Here is a 20,682-nt window from a genome sequence, read left to right on the forward strand (position 1 = left end):
TATTTCCAACTTTTCTGCCTACTGCTCTGGAATTTGTGGACATTCTGGTCAAAGGTGCGCTCACCTTTGTTCACGTGGTGAAACGCCGGAAGAGAGGGAAACGGGCTGGGGTGCTGGTACGTCTTCGCCAGCGTGGACTACGAACACCGTTACCTGGAATATTTCTCTCTAACGTGCGCTCACTTCCCAACAAAATTGAGAAACTACAACTGCTGTTGGGGAAAAACAGGGACTTTTATTCATCGGCAGTTTTGTGCTTCACGGAGACGTGGCTGTGTGGATTAATACCGGACTCTGCGCTGCAGCTGGCAGGATTCCAGCTCTACAGAGCGGACAGAGACACGGAACTCTCCGGCAAAGCGAAAGGTGGAGGAATCTGTTTTTACCTCAACAGTGGTTGGTGCAACGACGTGACAGTGATTCAGCAGCACTGTTCTCCAGACCTGGAATCCTTCATCATAAACTGTAAGCCTTTCTATTCCCCCCGTGAGTTCGCTTCGTTCATCCTGGTCGGTGTTTACATCCCGCCGCAAGCTAACATGCAGGTCGCACAGCGCATGCTCACCGACCAGATACTGAGTGTGGAGCGGACCAACCCGGACTCCTTAGTAATCGTCGCTGGCGACTTTAACAAAGGTAATCTCACCCACGAACTCCCCAAATATAGACAGTTTATAAAATGTCCGACCAGAGAGGACAACATTCTGGATCACTGTTACATCACCATCAGAGACGCTTATCACGCCGTCCCACGTGCTGCACTTGGCCAATCCGACCACATCATGGTCCACCTGATTCCTGCATACAGGCAGAAACTAAAGCTCTGCAAACCTGCTGTGAGGACGACAAGGAAGTGGAGCAGTGAGGCTGTGGATAATCTCCAGGCGTGTTTAGGCTGTACAGACTGGGATGTGTTCAGGACTACTACCAACAGTCTGGACGAGTACACAGAGGCTGTGACTTCCTACATCAGCTTCTGTGAGGACAGCTGTGTACCATCATGCACCAGGGTGAGTTACAACAACGACAAACCCTGGTTCACAGCTAAACTCAGAAGGTTAAGACTGGATAAGGAAGAGGCCTTCAGGAGTGGGGACAAAGACATATACAGAGAGGCAAAGTACAAGTTTGGCAAGGCAGTGAAAGAGGCCAAACGACTGTACTCTGAGAAGCTCCAAAACCAGTTCTCAGCCAACGACTCTGCGTCTGTCTGGAAAGGGCTCAAGCAAATCACCAACTACAAGCCGAAAGCCCCCCACTCCATCAACGACCGACGCCTCGCCAACAACCTGAACGAGTTCTACTGCAGCTTTGAAAGACAAAGGGACAGTCCTGCAACCATCCCCCACGACGCCCCCCAACAGCTGCAGCCACAATCCACCACCCCCACCTCCCCAACCTCAAGAGGGGCCTTGGCACCTCCAACCCCCACCCTGAAGTTCCCCCCCACCAGCCCCCTACCCACGCCGAGGACGGCTCTTTCCATCCAGGAGAGGGACGTCAACAAACTCTTCAGGAGACAGAACCCCCGGAAAGCTGCTGGTCCGGATTCTGTCTCACCAGCCAGCCTGAAGCACTGCGCTGATCAGCTGTCTCCAGTCTTCACAGACATTTTTAACACCTCACTGGAGACATGTCATGTGCCAGCCTGCTTCAAGTCCTCCACCATCGTCCCTGTTCCCAAGAAGCCAAGGACCACAGGGCTTAATGACTTCAGACCCGTCGCCCTGACCTCTGTGGTGATGAAGTCCTTTGAGCGCCTTGTGCTCTCACACCTAAAAGACATCACCGACCCCCTCCTGGACCCCCTGCAGTTTGCCTACAGAGCCAACAGGTCTGTAGATGATGCAGTCAACCTAGCCCTTCACTTCATCTTCCGGCACCTGGACTCCACAGGAACCTATGCCAGGATCCTGTTTGTGGATTTAAGCTCTGCCTTCAACACCATCGTCCCAGTTCTGCTCCAGGAGAGGTTCTCCCAGCTGAGTGTGCCCGACTCCACCTGCAGGTGGATCACTGACTTCCTGTCTGACAGGAAGCAGCGCGTGAGGCTGGGGAAGCAGGTCTTTGACTCCCTGACCATCAGCACCGGTTCCCCCCAAGGCTGTGTTCTCTCTCCTCTGCTCTTCTCCCTGTACACCAACAGCTGCACCTCCAGTCACCAGTCTGTCAAGCTTCTGAAGTTTGCGGACGACACCACCCTGATCGGACTCATCTCTGATGGTGACGAGTCCGCGTACAGATGGGAGGTGGACCATCTGTTGGACTGGTGCAGCCAGAACAACCTTGAGCTCAACGCTCTAAAGACAGTGGAGATGGTTGTGGACTTCAGGCAGAACCCAGCCCCACCTGCCCCCATCACCCTCTGTGACTCCACAATTGACACTGTGGAATCTTTCCGCTTCCTGGGAACCATCATCTCCCAGGATCTCAAGTGGGAGCCAAACATCAGCTCCCTCATCAAGAAAGCCCAGCAGAGGATGTTCTTCCTGCGGCAGCTGAAGAAATTCAACCTGCCAGAGATTATGATGGTGCACTTCTACACAGCCATCATTGAGTCCATCCTCACCTCCTCCATCACCATCTGGTACGCCGCTGCTACAGCCAAGGATAAGGGCAGGCTGCAGCGTGTCATTCGGTCTGCTGAGAAGGTGATTGGCTGCAGTCTACTGTCGCTCCAGGAACTGTACACCTCCAGGACCCTGAAGCTGGCAGGGAAGATTCTGGCTGATCCCTCCCACCCCGGTCACAGACTCTTTGAGACTCTCCCCTCTGGCAGGAGGCTGCGGTCCATCCGGACCAAAACCTCACGCCACAAGAACAGTTTTTTCCCATCTGCCACCAGCCTGGTTAACAAAGCCCAGAAACCACCCTGACACTCTCCCTTTCACCTGTAACCTGTAACTCTATGAGTTACATTAACGCTCAGCATGGACTCCTGCTTTACTTGCACAATGATCACCTGCACTGTTGTACTGCTCTTGCATCTTATACTGCTCTATATTTACTCTCACTCACTTAAAACTGTGCACATATATTTATATTATATTGTAGATATGTTTATACTGTTTAATTTGTATTGTATTGCACCGACTATGCCAAAACAAATTCCTTGTATGTCCAAAAACATACTTGGCAATAAAGCTTTTCTGATTCTGATTCTGATCTGATGAGGACAATCCTGACGAGTTGGCGAACAAGCTCAGACAAATGACAGCCTCTATTGTTCCCCAGTGGGGAAATTCAGGTGTGTCAGCAGCAAAGTAAAAGGCAAATGAAAGCATACATGTAGAAACTATAAAAATTCACAAAGCAAGAGTTGACTGTACTATAAAGGGGAAACTGTACAACGTAAGAAAAAGAAATACTGTACAGTTATTAAAAGTGGCACACCCACACTAATAAAATGTGCAAATGAGTAGGGTGAGTTGAAAATGAACAAAAAGTGCATCGTAATTATACATGAGAAAATAACACCAGGCTATTTACAAAAAATGGAAAAACTGCAAATAACAGCAGGGATGTTGTTGAAATTTTTTTTTATTTTCTAAAGAAAGAGAACGATGATAACCATTCAATCAGCTTTATTAATTTAGCCTTATAAGGAAGACAGTTTTTTCAGTGTCAGACCTATTACAGAGCAGAGCTGAGACCAATCTGATGAGACAGAGGTCGACACTTCCTTATATCAACTTAGGAAAAACCCCATGTGGCCTGGTACCTAGGAAGAGCAGAGGTGAGAATTAACTTTGACGCAGACATCTTGACTCCTGATAAAAAATTTCCCTTTTTGTTTGCTTGTAAACGTAGTGTGGTTAGGGTTAGGGTTAGGGTTAACCCTAACCCTAACCAACAGGAGGGAGCAGGAAGGAAGGTGGAAGTCATTGTCAGGTCAGACAGATCACCTCAGAAGGACAAAAGCAATTAAAATTTTGCTCTCACAGATGTAAATACTCACTGAGCTTGTTGGAAGCAGTGATGATTTGAAGTCTAACAGCTGCTGGGGGGAAGGATCTGTGATAATGCTTCCTTGTACATCTAGGATTCAACAGTCTGTCACTGAAGGAGTTCCAGTTCTGCAACAGCTTCATGCATGGGGTGGGGGACACTGTTTAACAATGCTGTTACTTTGTCTAGAGTCCTTCTGTCTCCCACCACCTGGTCCAGGGGGCATCCTAGGAGAGAGCTGGCCTTCCTGATTAGCTTATCAAACTGCTTCCTCTCAGTTGTAGATAAGTTGTTGCTCAAATTAACTACGCCATAGAAGATGACTGATGCCGCCACAGAGGGTGGGTGGTGACTGAGAGCTGAGAGGTGCGAAGTTCTGAAAAGAAAAGCAGGCAGGCGTCGAAGACTGGGGGGTTGCAGCAGGGGAGACTTGGCTGAGGGAGGGCTGAGTGTCCGTTTAAAGCTGTTGAAGAGCTGGTTCAAGTTGTTCACCCACTGTACATCTCCTACAGCCTGGGGCTTTAGTTTGTGACCTGAAATGTTTTACGGCTCTTCCAAACCACACTTATGTTGTTCTGCTGCAGCTGGTCCTCCATCTTCCTGTAGATTTTTTTTTTCCACCCCTGATCTTGGTATACACCAATGCTAAAATAACGTATAAATTCCCGTAATAGATATCTTCAATATCCTTACTGCAGATGGTCTCTGGTGCTGCATCGGTTCCCCAGGTAGCCTTTTTACCACCTCAAGCAAAAACCATTAAATTAACAATATTTTAGATTGTTTCGTTCTTGTTTCTCCAAACTAATTTTCTCTGCCCAAACACCACGTGAACGGTTCTGATGAACAGGAGGTCTGATGGGCGATGAGTTATGTGGCGGATGGTGAACAAAGAACTGTGGCACCAGCTTTCTGCACACATTAGGTGTGCAGAGTTCGGCAGGTACATCTGATCATAGTCAACTTTCAATCCAAGGATTCTTTGAAGTAGTGAAGTCTTATCCTCGCCAAGGAGTTTCAAAGACCTTCATTTTTACGTGCTGCTCCTGCAGCTGGGTTGACATGGGTAAATAAGAACGTGGTCCTGGGCTGGACTAAAGTAGGTAATGCTGTATATAAGATGTTAAGAGTTTCTTTCCAGCCTCTTTGATGGTGTGCAGTTCAGTCCATATTTCATCCCATGGCTGGGGAAAAAACACTGGTGTAAACAATGGGAGCATGGCCTCTCACGTGGTCTCTGAACACAACTATTGAAAAAAGAAAAGAAAAACAAAGTTGGCCACAAAACGATCAGCTATATAATTTGTACAGACAGAAAAAGAAGAACACGCAACGCTACCAAAACTAGATTAAAAACGAAAAACTCAGGAAAGAGTGGAAGCTTCTGAAACATGCTGTCCGCTCGCATGGCGCTGGAAGGGTAAAGCAGGCTCTGAAAGCAATGGTCAGGTGTCATTCAATTTTCTTGACTTCTGGTCAGTTTATTCTGTTTCCTGGGTTTTCTACTAGCCTGTCCTCTTGCTTCACTAGTATGTTGCTGGCCTTCTGTTCCTCTCCTGACTCCTCCGTGTTTGTAAGTTCTTGTCTCAAGACCCTCAGGTCTTCAGAGACCACAGAAGAGGGAGGTGAGGTGTGAGGGACAGGAAATCCAGCTATTTCCAGAACTTTCTCAGGGATTTTATTAGGGCTGGTCTGTAGATTGATTTTTTTGATATCTTTGGTTTAATCTAAATGAGACAATAAAAAGACATTGTTGGTACTATTGATATGCATTTGCTTAGTAACCTTTACCCATCTGATGTGTCTGTGCTCAGCAAATATGTGGGCGCTCATGTTCTGTTCAGTTGTGTGCTCTGGTCAGTCTGCAGACTCTGGTTGAATCATTGGTCAGTAGAATTTATTTTTTTCACATGTTTTTGGCTTATTTTGTGCCTATACGACTGCCAGGCTACTCTATTTCAAAATGGGCAGCATGAGGTTTTATTGGTTATGGACAGGTTAATAGTCACTTTTACTGCTGTGAGGTTTGGACAATTCAGTCTGAGGCACGTTGTATTAGAGGGTGAAACGTTAGTGTAGGAATTTGGAACCTAATTTGAATTAATGTGCTATATATTTGTGATGTGAATTGGTGCTATATAAATAAAACAGAATTGAATTGAATATATAGTAAATTCCCAAACAGCACATCTTATTTGGTTAATAAATGGACCAGGTATAGATCTGACTCTTGATGTACAAAAAATATAAATAATTAGATTTTCCCCTTGTAATATAATGACCGCAGAAACCCTGGCTTCTGATTGGTTGTGACCCTTTTTAAACGGTTGTGATTGAGTCTCCCTTTTTTGAGTGGTTGTTTGGTTCTGACTTCCTGAGGTGTTTTGATTGTTTCTGTGATCTGAATATCTGATATTTGATCCTTGCAGGTCAGAATGAAGGAACTCTGTCAATGGTGGAGGGGGAACTACTGTCTGTGGTGGAGGAGGATAAAGGTGATGGTTGGACTAGAGTTCGTAGGAACCTGGAGGAGGAAGGATATGTTCCTACGTCCTACATCAAAGTCTTCCTGGACAGCAGCGCTAAAGGTATGAAGGGAGCTTAAATAAGACTCTTCGTGACCTCCAGGCATCGTCACAATAACGCCTGTGACCTCAGATGGTTTTTCATCCTTCAGGTCTCAATGAGGTCCTTGTGCCAGATGAGACCTGAGACTGCAGGCCGTTTTTTGGTTCTAAAGGTCTCAGTTAGGTCCTTTTTCTTTGTTTGACAACTCACAAAAAAAGTCTCATATTTCAGGCGAATGTCAATGTTCAGTTCTTTAAAGTAGTTACAGAACTACTTGGCCAAATGACATAATTTCTTCTCTCATTTTCAATAAAGAAAAAGAAAAATTATAAAGGTTTAATTTCACAGAAAATAAAGATCTTTGTCCTGACTAGACAACACCAGTGTTGGTTCTAGGCATGGGCTGGTTACTGTTCTCAAGGTATACAGTTTAAAAACAATAAACGATTACCTTCATATTGCATCTGTAGCTTGAAGTACTTGTCATGAAATGCAACAAAATGTTCTGGAGTGAACAGAGGTTTGAGTCCCAGATCAACAGTTATTGATCCCATCAGTTAGTCATTTTTTAAATGTGAAACTCAGAAAACCTTTCTGTCTCAGCCCCTGTCTCCCTCTAACATCTACCTGTCTGTCTACTTACCTTTCTGTCTCTCTGTCTGGCAGGCTTTGTGCAGAGCAGCCGTCTTCTGTAGCTCATCTGTTAGCATATCAGGACATCTTGCAACAAGAAGTTGTGAAAAGCGGTCTGATTGGACAGAGTAACTCTTCAGATATTTCACCCAATCAGTTGGCGAATGATTCATTTGTGATGAACAGAAGCCTCTTGACTGAAAAACAAATCAGAGACTGATCAGTCTTTAGGGGTTATTTTCATTGATCTCTGGTTAACTTTATGAAATGTTTTTCTGATAATTGAAATGTCGATAAAGTAGATCCTGATGTCCAGAGAAACTGTTTCTGGTTCAGCGTAAACTGCTATGGGATAAGTTAGAGCAGCAGGACTCAACATCATCAGCGAAGAAACTGATCAATAAAAAAAACAGAAAAATCAATTCAATTAAAGGTGGATGTGATTCTAACAGGAAATGTCAAAGTAAAAATGAGCAGGAGCTGAAGCAAAACGTCTCAGGCTGTGATATCGTCACTGTGTTTGAACATCTCAGTGGGTCTGAACACAAACCACTCAGTTCCTCTGTAAATATGAACCCCACTAACACCCATGTTGCCCAGCTCCTGCAGATATTAACCATGCCCCAAGGAGGAGCTCATTTTGGCTCTGCCTCCTTAATCGATGATTAATTAATATATTAATTGTGTGAAATGTGAAAGTTTGGACTTAATAATTAGCCTACTAACAAGTTATTTATTAACTGGTTGTTTTTTATGAGTCTTACAAGAATGCCATTTTTAACTTCCTGTATGTAAAACATTCAAAATAAAGTTCATCCTTAGTTGACTCGGCTGTTTTTATTAAGTTGAAAAAAGGTGAACCAGGTCTTCCCTTCGTTCTGGACCCCAGAGCTTTGTTCTCGAAGTATTTCAGGTTTAGGGTTGATGGAGGGAAGTCCAGATTACAGACCATCTGACCCACACCAATGAGACTGTTTTGATGATTCAGCTCTTTGTTCTACAAAAACGTAGCATTGTGCAGAACTTCATGGCAGTTTCCCCAACCCCAAAATGACATCAAACATTTTTCCTCCAGTAGGGTTGGTTTGTACTGGTAACAATAAGGCCTGTGACCTCAGATGGTTTTTCATTCTTCAAGTCTCAATGAGGTCCTTGTGCCAGAAGAGACTTGAGACTGCAGACCGTTTTTTGGTCCTAAAGGTCTCACTTCATGAAAGCTTTTTATCTTTCCAGTGTTTTTGGCAGATTATGCCATTTATGTAGATTATGCCTCCTGAAGCTGAATGGCTTCTCCTCCTGCAGGTGCCACTGTGATCTGAGGACACACATCCCCCCACCGCAACAGTGGAGTCCAGAATGTGTTTGAAACTGTGAAATCAGACTAAAACAGCAGTAATCCATTTTTCCATAGTATCTATACTGTTAAAACAACAGCTGGCATTCCAAACATTGTAGAAATGTACAGGTACAGCTCCCAGAATTAAAGTATCATAAAAAGGTGGTGTTAGTCCTTTATTTTCAGAAAGTGAAACTCATATATACATCCATAACACATAAAGGGATATATTTCAGGCCCTTTGAAAAATGTCAGGCTTTTGAAAACTATGTTCATTTCTATGCTCTTAGTACTTGCTCTGGGCTCCTATTGCATGAATTACTGCATCAGTGCCACATGGCATGGAGGAGATCAGCATGTGGTTCTGCTAAGGTGTTCAGGAAGCCTAAGCTGTGTGAAAGCAGCCTTTAGGTCTTCTGCGTTATTGGTTCTGGTGTCTCTCATCTTCCTCTGGATAATACCTCAGGTTTTCATGTGGGGTTCTGGTCAGGCCCATTTGCTGTCCAATCAAGCCAAGTACCACCATGGTCATTGAACAACGTTTTGGAACATTTGGCAGTGTGGGTTGGTACCAAGTCCTACTGGAAGATGAAATCAGCATCTCCATAAAGCTTGTAAGCAGAAGGAAGCATGCAGCAAAATGTTCTGGTTGCTGGCTGGTCAAAAAACACAGTGGACCAGAACCAGCAGATGACATGGCACCACACATCATCACTGATTGTGGAAAGTTCACTCTGGACTTCAAGCAATGTGGATTCTGTTCCTCTCCACTCTTCCTCCAGACTCTGGGACCTTGATTTCTAAATCAAATGCAAACTTTGGACCACTAAGCAACATCCTGTTTCTTCTCAGCCCAGGTAAGACGCTTGTAGCCCATGAACCATGTAGGCCCCTCGGGTCTTCAGAGACCTGCTTACTCTATGTTCCCAGGACCAAAGGTAAGCCAGGAACCAACTTTGTGAAAACCTGAGATGTTCACAAACTGTTGGTTACTTTTAAACAGGACTGAAAGCATGAATTTGTGGCAGCTGTTGATTAAAAAAAAGAATCTGATAAATCACTGTTTGAAGCATTTGTTTATTTAATGCAATGCTTGTATGCTTTGTTTTTTCCCTTCTTTACTTTGATGTTTAATAAAGCACATGAAATTGCTTTGTGAATGAATGGTTCTGGATAAATAAACTGTCCTTTCCTTGTTCCAAAGCAGCTTTGCCCCAAACAAACAGTTGTGATGGCTTAAATCCGTTATTTAAAGGCTGTTTATAATGATTTTTTTGTAAATGTGGTCAGTCTGTCCAAAACCAACAGCAGGTGAGAGAAAACAGAAGACTTGTCTCACGATTAACACGTTCTGTTTAAATGTTGCCTAGCAACACAATGACTGCAAGCTGTTGATCCATTGTTTTGGCATCTGAGGTTTCATTTCTGAATCAGGATCAGACTAAGAACTTAATTAATTCCACCTGATCAGGAAATAGCAGTTTAGACGTAAAGGAGGAGGGTCCTGTCACTGTTGTTTCCTGTCTCCATGGTAACAATTCTGTTGCTGCTAACTGAAGTCTTTCTACAGTCAGACATGGAGGATCAGAAAGGTCAAACCTGTGACTTTTACCGGACGGATCCAAACCTGCCGCAGAGATTCAACAACCCAGACTGTTTCCATGGTTACGGGTAAACTAACAACACTGCACTACAGAAGTAGCAGTGATACTACATTATTTATTTCCGCTACTAATACTATCACTGCAGTGTTTCAGACAAGTAAGTATTCTGTAGTACTAGTAGGAGTAGTAGTATTCTGCTAAAGTGGCACACAGTACCACAGCTATGGCTCTGACTATTGTGCTAACTCTATAGGATTAGTAAAATAATGCTACTGTCGCTCTCAGGGTGAAGAAGAGTCATCCTTTATATCAGACCTGGAACCAAACGTACGGCAGCCAGAAGCCAACAGTTCATGAGATGCCGGTGAGAAAAGTTTAACATTTCACAATAAATTATCATAAGGTTTGAAATTATGTAATTTGTAGATTCATCAAGAGAGTAGGGCTGATTTGATTCCAGCAGCAGGTGGAGTATGTTACTGTTTGAATGTTTTCCTGTTTCAGACTCAATTTAAGGTGACATCTCATCAGTTTTCGGAACTGCAGCTGCAGAGTGGGATGTACCAGGATCATGGCTTCAATACAGCAATTGACAGGAGCAAAGTCATGGTTTCCACGGAAACCCAAAACAAGAGATTTCAGCTCCAGCATCTGCATTACTATGGAAACCAAAGCAAGGAGCATCATTAACAACACAGCATAACAAAATAAATTAGCTGATTGTTCTCCAATATGGTTTGAGGTCATCCAATAGATTTCCTTTGGGGTATCAGTTAATGTACATGTAATACTCAACCTCAACCAGCAGATGGCAGTAATATTTTAGAAGGTTTAGGACTAATACAGGTCCTTCTCAAAATATTAGCATATTGTGATAAAGTTCATTATTTTCCATAATATCATGATGAAAATTTAACATTCATATATTTTAGATTCATTGCACACTAACTGAAATATTTCAGGTCTTTTATTGTCTTAATATGGATGATTTTGGCATACAGCTCATGAAAACCCAAAATTCCTATCTCACAAAATTAGCATATCATTAAAAGGGTCTCTAAACGAGCTATGAACCTAATCATCTGAATTAACGAGTTAACTCTAAACACCTGCAAAAGATTCCTGAGGCCTTTAAAACTCCCAGCCTGGTTCATCACTCAAAACCCCAATCATGGGTAAGACTGCCGACCTGACTGCTGTCCAGAAGGCCACTATTGACACCCTCAAGCAAGAGGGTAAGAAACAAAGAAATTTCTGAACGAATAGGCTGTTCCCAGAGTGCTGTATCAAGGCACCTCAGTGGGAAGTCTGTGGGAAGGAAAAAGTGTGGCAGAAAACGCTGCACAACGAGAAGAGGTGACCGGACCCTGAGGAAGATTGTGGAGAAGGGCCGATTAGAGACCTTGGGGGACCTGCGGAAGCAGTGGACTGAGTCTGGAGTAGAAACATCCAGAGCCACCGTGCACAGGCGTGTGCAGGAAATGGGCTACAGGTGCCGCATTCCCCAGGTCAAGCCACTTTTGAACCAGAAACAGCGGCAGAAGCGCCTGACCTGGGCTACAGAGAAGCAGCAATGGACTGTTGCTCAGTGGTCCAAAGTACTTTTTTCAGATGAAAGCAAATTCTGCATGTCATTCGGAAATCAAGGTGCCAGAGTCTGGAGGAAGACTGGGGAGAAGGAAATGCCAAAATGCCAGAAGTCCAGTGTCAAGTACCCACAGTCAGTGATGGTCTGGGGTGCCGTGTCAGCTGCTGGTGTTGGTCCACTGTGTTTTATCAAGGGCAGGGTCAATGCAGCTAGCTATCAGGAGATTTTGGAGCACTTCATGCTTCCATCTGCTGAAAAGCTTTATGGAGATGAAGATTTCATTTTTCAGCACGACCTGGCACCTGCTCACAGTGCCAAAACCACTGGTAAATGGTTTACTGACCATGGTATCACTGTGCTCAATTGGCCTGCCAACTCTCCTGACCTGAACCCCATAGAGAATCTGTGGGATATTGTGAAGAGAACGTTGAGAGACTCAAGACCCAACACTCTGGATGAGCTAAAGGCCGCTATCGAAGCATCCTGGGCCTCCATAAGACCTCAGCAGTGCCACAGGCTGATTGCCTCCATGCCACGCCGCATTGAAGCAGTCATTTCTGCAAAAGGATTCCCGACCAAGTATTGAGTGCATAACTGTACATGATTATTTGAAGGTTGATGTTTTTTGTATTAAAAACACTTTTCTTTTATTGGTCGGATGAAATATGCTAATTTTGTGAGATAGGAATTTTGGGTTTTCATGAGCTGTATGCCAAAATCATCCGTATTAAGACAATAAAAGACCTGAAATATTTCAGTTAGTGTGCAATGAATCTAAAATATATGAATGTTAAATTTTCATCATGACATTATGGAAAATAATGAACTTTATCACAATATGCTAATATTTTGAGAAGGACCTGTAACAGCTCGTTGAGCTAGAAATCAGGTCAGTTGCAGGTGGGGAGTGTTTGTACATATTTACCATTATTTTATTGTATGACATCAGAACTCAGGTTACAGCTAAACAGTGAAACTGGGAGCACCGTGATGCGTCATTTATCCATTTTTATCTAGGTATATTTATATATATATATATATTCATGTTTAAATGTTCAATAATTCAGAGGATTTTAAACCCTGAAATTGATGATGATGCATGATGACACATTAGCTTTCAATTTCAAGAAATAAATAATTGAATTTGTCATTTTTTCTATGTAATAACAAAAATCCCTAAAATAGATCTATGTATTTATTGTTCATTTTATTAGTTTTTTTTTGCTTATGTTATTAAGCCTAATACACTGTCATACAGGGCAACAGAGTGGCACAATATATAGCACATTTGTCCCCATTGAATTCAATTCAGTTTATTTATATAGCGCCAATTCACAACACATGTTGTCTCAAGGCTCTTCACAAAGGTCAGGTTCATACATTCCAATTAATCCTAACCATTGAACAGTGCAGCAATTGCAATATCAATGTGCACATACTGCAAAGGACTCTTTGGAATAAAACAATTCTTAATATTTTCCAAGTATCATTAATTTGTACTTTCCATGTCAATATTTTCAGCAATTTAGATGGAGTCTCAAAGCTTTAATGCCCAGAGCTGACACAGATGCTACAGGTTACCAAGTATTGGAAGCCTCTTAATGACAGGCGATGTAAATTTATCACAGCTGTTATTTCACATAACCATTTAACAACTATATTGCATCTAATATTGTGGACCATTACAATGCAATCCTCTCTTACAAGTGTAAAAAGTCCATCCTTCCCTTACCACTTTTCAAGCAGAGAAAAGAAAAGCCACCTGCTGCACTGGATGGTGAAGTCACAACCCAACTGGCTGTAGCTCCCCTGTCTGATCATTTCATTACTATAAAATCCAAGGAGTACAAGAGGCAGTATCTCCATGAAACAAATCCTGCAGGAAATAATGTGGCAAAAGCCCAGGAGATTCAGAGAGAGTCAGTTGAATGAATGAATTATATAATTAATTAATTCTTTATTTCTACATGTAAACAGTAAATGTCAGCAAAAAAATTGTTTACCCCCATTTGACTCATCCAGTATATATATATATATTATGCATTTCAGTCTAGAATAGCTAAATACGTTTCACATTATAAATGTTTCTGCCCATAATTTGTGCTCAATGTCACAATTATCCAGTCTACGATGTCCACAAATGCATCTGTACAATTAATTTGTTGGTATACAGTCTACAGCACATACACCTATAACACTGACCATCAACCAAACACTATCCAGACACATCACCTAACATATTGCATCACGGTAGAGCGTGTGGCCCATGTATTGAGGCCTCCGTTTTTGACACGAATGTCCAGGGCTCGAGTCTCAACCCTGCTAGAACTTTCCTGCATGTCTTCCCCCTGTCTCCAACCCATGTCAAGACTGGGTAGGGTTAGTAGGCATAAAAGGCCACTACTGCTGCAAACTGTTACACTACACTGCACTGCAGCCACAACCATGCCCCGAACCAACATCGAGGCAGCAAATGAGCCACACCCAACCCAAAACGGCAGGCCAACCTAAATGCAAACCAGCCAGCGTAACGTAGGCACATTCACCCTTCCATACATAAATGAACCAAATCTGCCAGCACCAGCCAAGCAGACCCCTGTCTCTCCTATACATAGCCACTGACTGAGCTTTTACTGTGACTAACTCTATGTGCTCCCTTTTATCCTCTAGACTTGAAAACATTCAATTCAGTTTATTTATATAGCACCAATTCACAATTCACTGGCGTTGACTTTGCAACAATCCCTCATACTGAGCATGCATGTAGCGACAGTGGAGAGAAAAAACTCCCTTTTAACAGGAAGAAACCTCCAGCAGAACCAGAACCTGGCTCAGTGTGAGCGGCCATCTGCCACGACCCACTGGAGGTTAGAGACAACAGAGCAGAGACATAAAGAGAACAAAGAAGCACTGATCCAGGAGTACCAACGAACCATCAAGGACAATGGCCTCTGGGACAGTGCTTCATGGACTTACTTGCACACACTCACATGCTTAAGATAAACATATGCACCCCTCACACCACCTTCACCGTTCCCGGCATGATGTTGTTTTGTAAACTTGTTGCTTCTTTGTTCTGAGGTTTTTTACAATCTCAAACTGTATCCTGCTGAGGATAAAGTGTGAAATATGATTTATTTCCTCTACTTACCTAATGTGGCCTCTTTTCTCATCTAACAAGGGCAGCGCCTGTGAGTGGGCAGCAAAGCCTCGGTGACCCGTTCCCCCTTTGTCTTGTGTCATGATGTATGTTTGGATGGGTTGTACTGGACTTCTAATTTCCCCTCGGGGATCAATAAAGTATCTTTGAACTGAATTGAATTGAATGAAATTGTTATGGTACAAATGTCACATAGACCGGTCTTGATATCTTCCAGATGTAAGTCTATTCTCGATTATTCCTGTAAGCAATGCTAAGAATCTAGTGTCCATGCTGCCAGAAACGTGCTTAAGTGAAAGGATACATATGATTGTTCAAAAAATGTCACTTACACAAATATGTGACTTTTGTTTATACAGGGGTTGGACAATAAAACTGTAACACCTGGTTTTAGACCACAATAATTTATTAGTATGGTGTAGGGCCTCCTTTTGCGGCCAATACAGCGTCAATTCATCTTGGGAATGACATATACAAGTCCTGCACAGTGGTCAGAGGGATTTTAAGCCATTCTTCTTGCAGGATAGTGGCCAGGTCACTACGTGATACTGGTGGAGGAAAACGTTTCCTGACCCGCTCCTCCAAAACACCCCAAAGTGGCTCAATAATATTTAGATCTGGTGACTGTGTAGGCACCGCCTTCAGGATACAATGTTTGAACCATTGGATGCACATGGTCCTCAAGAATGGTTCGGTAGTCCTTGGCAGTGACGTGCCCATCTAGCACAAGTATTGGGCCAAGGGAATGCCATGATATGGCAGCCCAAACCATCACTGATCCACCCCCATGCTTCACTTTGGGCATGCAACAGTCTGGGTGGTACGCTTCTTTGTGGCTTCTCCACACCGTAACTCTCCCGGATGTGGGGAAAACAGTAAAGGTGGACTCATCAGAGAACAATACATGTTTCACATTGTCCACAGCCCAAGATTTGCGCTCCTTGCACCATTGAAACCGACGTTTGGCATTGGCATGAGTGACCAAAGGTTTAGCTATAGCAGCCCGGCCGTGTATATTGACCCTGTGGAGCTCCTGATGGACAGTTCTGGTGGAAACAGGAGAGTTGAGGTGCACATTTAATTCTGCCGTGATTTGGGCAGCCGTGGTTTTATGTTTTTTGGATACAATCCGGGTTAGCACCCGAACATCCCTTTCAGACAGCTTCCTCTTGCGTCCACAGTTAATCCTGTTGGATGTGGTTCGTCCTTCTTGGTGGTATGCTGACATGACCCTGGATACCGTGGCTCTTGATACATAACAAAGACTTGCTGTCTTGGTAACAGATGCGCCAGCAAGACGTGCACCAACAATTTATCCTCTTTTGAACTCTGGTATGTCACCCATAATGTTGTGTGCATTTCAATATTTTGAGTAAAACTGTGCTCTTACCCTGCTAATTGAACCTTCACACTCTGCTCTTACTGGTGCAATGTGCAATCAATGAAGACTGGCTACCAGGCTGGTCCAATTTAGCCATGAAACCTCCCACACTAAAATGAAAGGTGTTTCACTTTTATTGTCCAACCTCTGTATATCTTGACTCATGTCAGGGATTTGGGGATTCTTTGGGATTTTTTATGACGATGTATTCAGAAATGTGTTCTGAATAAAAGGTCCCCCATGTCGACTTTGAGAGGAAACCAGTTGTCTCTTCATAATTCTTAAACTTTCTTCTCCTACAAGATCTGATGTAATTCTTTTGAAAACAGAACTGATAAAAATATTATAACAAAATCTTTAATTTCACATAAACTCAGGTTTTTTTTAATATACTTTCAAATTTACAGAATAAAATGTTCTTGCTATGGAAACTTTAGATAGTTTTACCATTTGGTCATATAAAATCTGAATGTCTGCTAAGGTTTCATTTTTTTCATTTTATGAAGCATAGCTCATTTCTTCTTCTTTCGTTCAAGTGTTGGTTTTTGTCCAACGCACTCTGTATGAATCTTGCTGACAACCATCTGACGCACACACACACATGCTGCGCCTGCTGCAGATGGAGATGTTGTTTCCATGACAACCCGTACAGGAACATGATTTATTTAAAGGCGATCTCTGCTCCTCTTCTTCTGCTGCCTGATTTTTTGCTCAGTTTGTTATGAAGTCAGCAGACAGAAGCTGCAGTGAAAAGCCCGGAAACATGCACAACATAGTAATTATACTGTCCAGGTTCAAACAAACATTAATGTCTTCAAGTGTGAAACTTTAGGTAAATTTCTCATTATTTTAAATATTGTTATTTTTCTTAACCAGACATCAGCACGCTTTCATGAAGTGACATCATGTTTACATACACCCTGCTGTGAACTAGTTATAGTCCTGCCTGGTGTATTTATAAATGTCTTTGTTCTGATGTTAAGCATGTTTAAAGATAAAATCCTGAAACAGACTCTTACTTAATCATCTCATTCAGCAGCAACAACTAACAACTGTTTCTTTTAAACAGATCAAGTTTAAATCGAGTGTGGAAACGACATAACTTTAATGCAGATGTCGGCCATCAAGATGGCGCTGCGGATGGCCGCCTTGGTTCTTTTCCCTCTTTTACTTTACTTGTTTAACTAGAGAGGAACTCCTAAACATCATACAGTCCTCTCTACGTATTTTCTCTATATTTTTCATCGACCCCAACTTCAGTGATATCTTGGTTGGAGGTGCAGTGGCTCTCCTTGGGATTTACTGGAGACGCAAACAAGGTAAACAGGCAGCTGTGCTCATTAAGTTTCAGCAACAGGGATTTCGCACACCCTTGCCCTCAATTCACCTGTCCAATGTCAGCTCCCTGGTGAACAAAATGGCCGAAATGCTGCTTCTCAACTCAAAAACTGAATTCCACAGATCTGCCACCCTCTGTTTTACCTAAAACTGGCTTAATGAACACTCTTTGGACTGCTCACTACAGATGCCAGACTACCAGTTTCTGAGTGTGACCTGCAGTGAGAAAAACCTCCAGAGACCTGTTCATTGTTCTTAGGGAGTTTAACAGCTCAAACTTCTCCAAAAAACTTCCAGAAATGCAGGTAGCATGTAAAGTGTCCTACCAGGGACCAACCCCCTCTGGACAACCGCTACACAGCTTTAAAAGATGCATATCAGGCTGTCACCAGGGCCATTTTTGGACTTTCTGACCAGAATTTGTTTACTTGATGAAGGAGATGAATCATCCTTCAAGTAAAAAAATTCTAAGCCTGTGGCTTGGACGGTTAGGCAGTGGACTGATGAGTCAAAGCAGATCTCATGGGCCTGCTTTGACTGCACAGATTGGAATGGTTTGAAAAACCTCACTGCAGGCAGGAGCACCTGAAGGACCTTCTGCAGTTTGCCAAGCAAACAGGTCGGCAGATGATACAGTCAACTTGGGACTACACTTCACCCTGCACCACCTGGACCACCTGGGGATGTATGCCAGGATCCAGTTTGTGGACTTCAGCTTAGTGTTCAACAGCATCAACCCAGACATCCTCCATCAAAAGCTCAGAACCTGTCAATGGATCACCAGCTTCCTGTAAGACCGGCAGCAGCAGGTGAGACTGGGGAGCATCTTCTCCTGCACAAGAACCATCAGCACCCCCAAGGGGTGTGTTCTCTCCCCACTCCTCTTCTCTCTCTACACAAATGACTGGACCTCAGCAGACTCATCTGTGAAACTCCTGAAGTTTGAAGATGACACCACTGTTATTGGACTGATTCAGGACAGTGATGAGTCTGCATACCAGTGGACTGCTGGTCCGCTGGTGTGCTCAGAACCATCTGGAGCTTAACCCGCTCAAGACTGTGGAGATGATGGTGCACTTCCGGAGATCTCCTCTTACACTGCCTCCCCTCACCATCCTTAACAGTTCTGTGTCTGCTGTGGACCACTTCCGATTCCAAGGAACCACCATTTCTCAAAACCTGAGATGGTCCTCACACATAGACAATGTTCACAAGAAGGTCTAGCAGAGACTGTCCTTCCTGAGGCAACTCAAAAAGTCCAACCTTCCCCAGGAGCTGCTGGTCATCTTCTCCACTGCCATCATTCAATCTGTCCTGTCCTTCATCCATCACAGTGTGGTTTGGCTCATCCACCAAACAGGACAGGTCCAGACTGCAACCATCAATCAGGTCTCCAGAGAGAATCATCAGGACTGACCTTCCCTCCATCCAGGACTTATACAGGTCCAGGGTCAGGAAAATGGCAGCTAACATCTCTGCAGACCCCACACATGCAGGACACAATCTATTTTGATTTTTACCTTCAGGTGGTGCTACAAAGTACTAATGACAGAAAACAGCCATCACAGAGACAGTTTCTCCACCCAGGCTGTCTCTGTGATGGACACAATGAACATCTCACAGTGAGTAGTCAGCTACTCTGTTGGATAGAAATAAACACATTGCACAGCCACAGCCTGAACTGTTAGGGTTTGGACATTTTGGACTTTGTTTGTGTTTTGTATTCATGTTGTTTGTGGTTTTCTGTTTTCTGACACTTCTGGTTTTCCTCTGCCCCCATTGTGTTCTCCTCTTGCCCCTAGTTCCCTTGGTGTTGCTTTCCTATTTATTTTCTTAGAATGGTTTCCCTATTATTATTATTATTATTATTATAGTTCTCTAGTTCCCTTGCACTCTCTTATTTATTGGTTCCTTCCTGTTATTCCTCTTGCCATTAGTTTTTCCTCTTTAGTTATTAATTACTCTGTTGTAGTTCCCCTTACACTCAGTGTCCCTCTTAGCTTTGTTGCTCTAGTTTATTTTTATTCTCCAGTTCTTCCTTTATAGGTTAGCTTTATTTATTGTTTACTTTCATTCTAGTCCTCATTTCCTCCGCTTCATTCTCAGTTTGTTCTATCAGTGTTGGTTTAGGGTTGTTTACTTTTGTAGTCAGGGTTTCTTTATGGTTTCTATTTTGCTAAGTTCTTTGATCTTAGGTTGTTGTGTTCCCTCCAGTTTCTCAGTTTCCTTTAGTTCATGTTTATTCTTGATTCTTATGCCTTATTTTTATCTTGGTATATAGTTTCGTTCAGGTCTGCTCACTGTCTTGTTACTTAGTCCCTTTCCTCATGTTTTAGTCTTCGTATTTGGTTCACCTGCCTCTCAGTCTCCCGGTCTGTCCACACCTGTGTCCTGTTTCCTCTTGATTACCTGCCCTATTGTTTCTTGTCCACCTTGGTTTGTATTTAAGTTCATCTTTGTCCTTTGTTCGGCGTGGTGTCATCAAGTCTTTTTGATGTCTCTCGTGATGTCTCCTTTGATCTCTCTTTTTGGAGTCTTGCCCTGCTTCGGATCCAGTTAGGTTCTGTTTTTGAAGATTGCCTTGTTACCAGGATTACCTTGTACCCCTGCACCTCCCTGCATGTTAGTGAACTCTGACAATTAAAAGAAGGAGTTTCGATCCCATTCTGCTTTCTCCGTGCTTGTCTGCCTTTTGGTCCACCACACAAACCCCAATTATGACTTGTACTTATTTTTACATTTAGATAGAAAATGGCTGTACACACACATGCTGACATCATTGAAGCCCCGCCCCCTGAGAACAGAAAGTGTCACGTTTTCCTTTAGAGAATCAATGTTTGATGTTCTTCACCTAATCAATGTGAAACTGTCTCAAGTAACAGATAACATGATGGTCTAAGACAGTCTCCAGTACTGACTGGTTTGGCTGGAGGGTGTGGCTATGATGGCGTGGCAAATTCTGATGTCACGCCACGGCCATATGTTTGGCTCTAAATTACACATGCACGGTCCGATTTATTCCAAACTCAATATGGTTGATCTTTGACAACCCCCAAACAGCTCTATTGGATTACATTGAAATTTGGATCAACAGCGCCCCCTAGGACACTTCAAGTGCTATATCTC

At 43.2% G+C, this 20,682-nt stretch overlaps 2 protein-coding genes across 5 annotated transcripts in view; both read left to right on the plus strand.

Annotated features, from left to right (window-relative positions):
- The window catches only part of LOC124878144 (formin-binding protein 1-like), a 70,915-nt gene extending 62,940 nt beyond the window's left edge, over nt 1-7,975 (plus strand). Inside the window, exons 17-19 of one of the 4 annotated variants that reach the window (XM_047381968.1) lie at nt 6,378-6,536; nt 6,626-6,694; nt 7,183-7,975. In XM_047381968.1, coding sequence (XP_047237924.1) covers nt 6,378-6,536; nt 6,626-6,660 — 194 coding nt within the window. In that variant the 3' untranslated portion in view covers nt 6,661-6,694; nt 7,183-7,975. Of the gene's footprint in view, nt 1-6,377; nt 6,537-6,625 lie in introns of all 4 variants that reach the window. The other 3 variants (XM_047381969.1, XM_047381967.1, XM_047381970.1) reach the window with 3 other exon arrangements.
- A 1,901-nt stretch (nt 7,976-9,876) lies between these two features.
- pierce1 (piercer of microtubule wall 1) lies at nt 9,877-10,820 on the plus strand. The gene is made up of 3 exons (XM_047381971.1): nt 9,877-10,156; nt 10,375-10,453; nt 10,594-10,820. The coding sequence occupies exons 1-3, from the start codon at nt 10,014-10,016 to the stop codon at nt 10,777-10,779; spliced, it is 408 nt and encodes a 135-aa protein (XP_047237927.1). The 5' UTR covers nt 9,877-10,013; the 3' UTR covers nt 10,780-10,820.
- Nucleotides 10,821-20,682: the final 9,862 nt, after the last annotated feature.

Source organism: Girardinichthys multiradiatus, chromosome 12 (assembly GCF_021462225.1).
Source record: "Girardinichthys multiradiatus isolate DD_20200921_A chromosome 12, DD_fGirMul_XY1, whole genome shotgun sequence".
Classification (NCBI taxonomy): Eukaryota; Metazoa; Chordata; class Actinopteri; order Cyprinodontiformes; family Goodeidae; genus Girardinichthys; species Girardinichthys multiradiatus.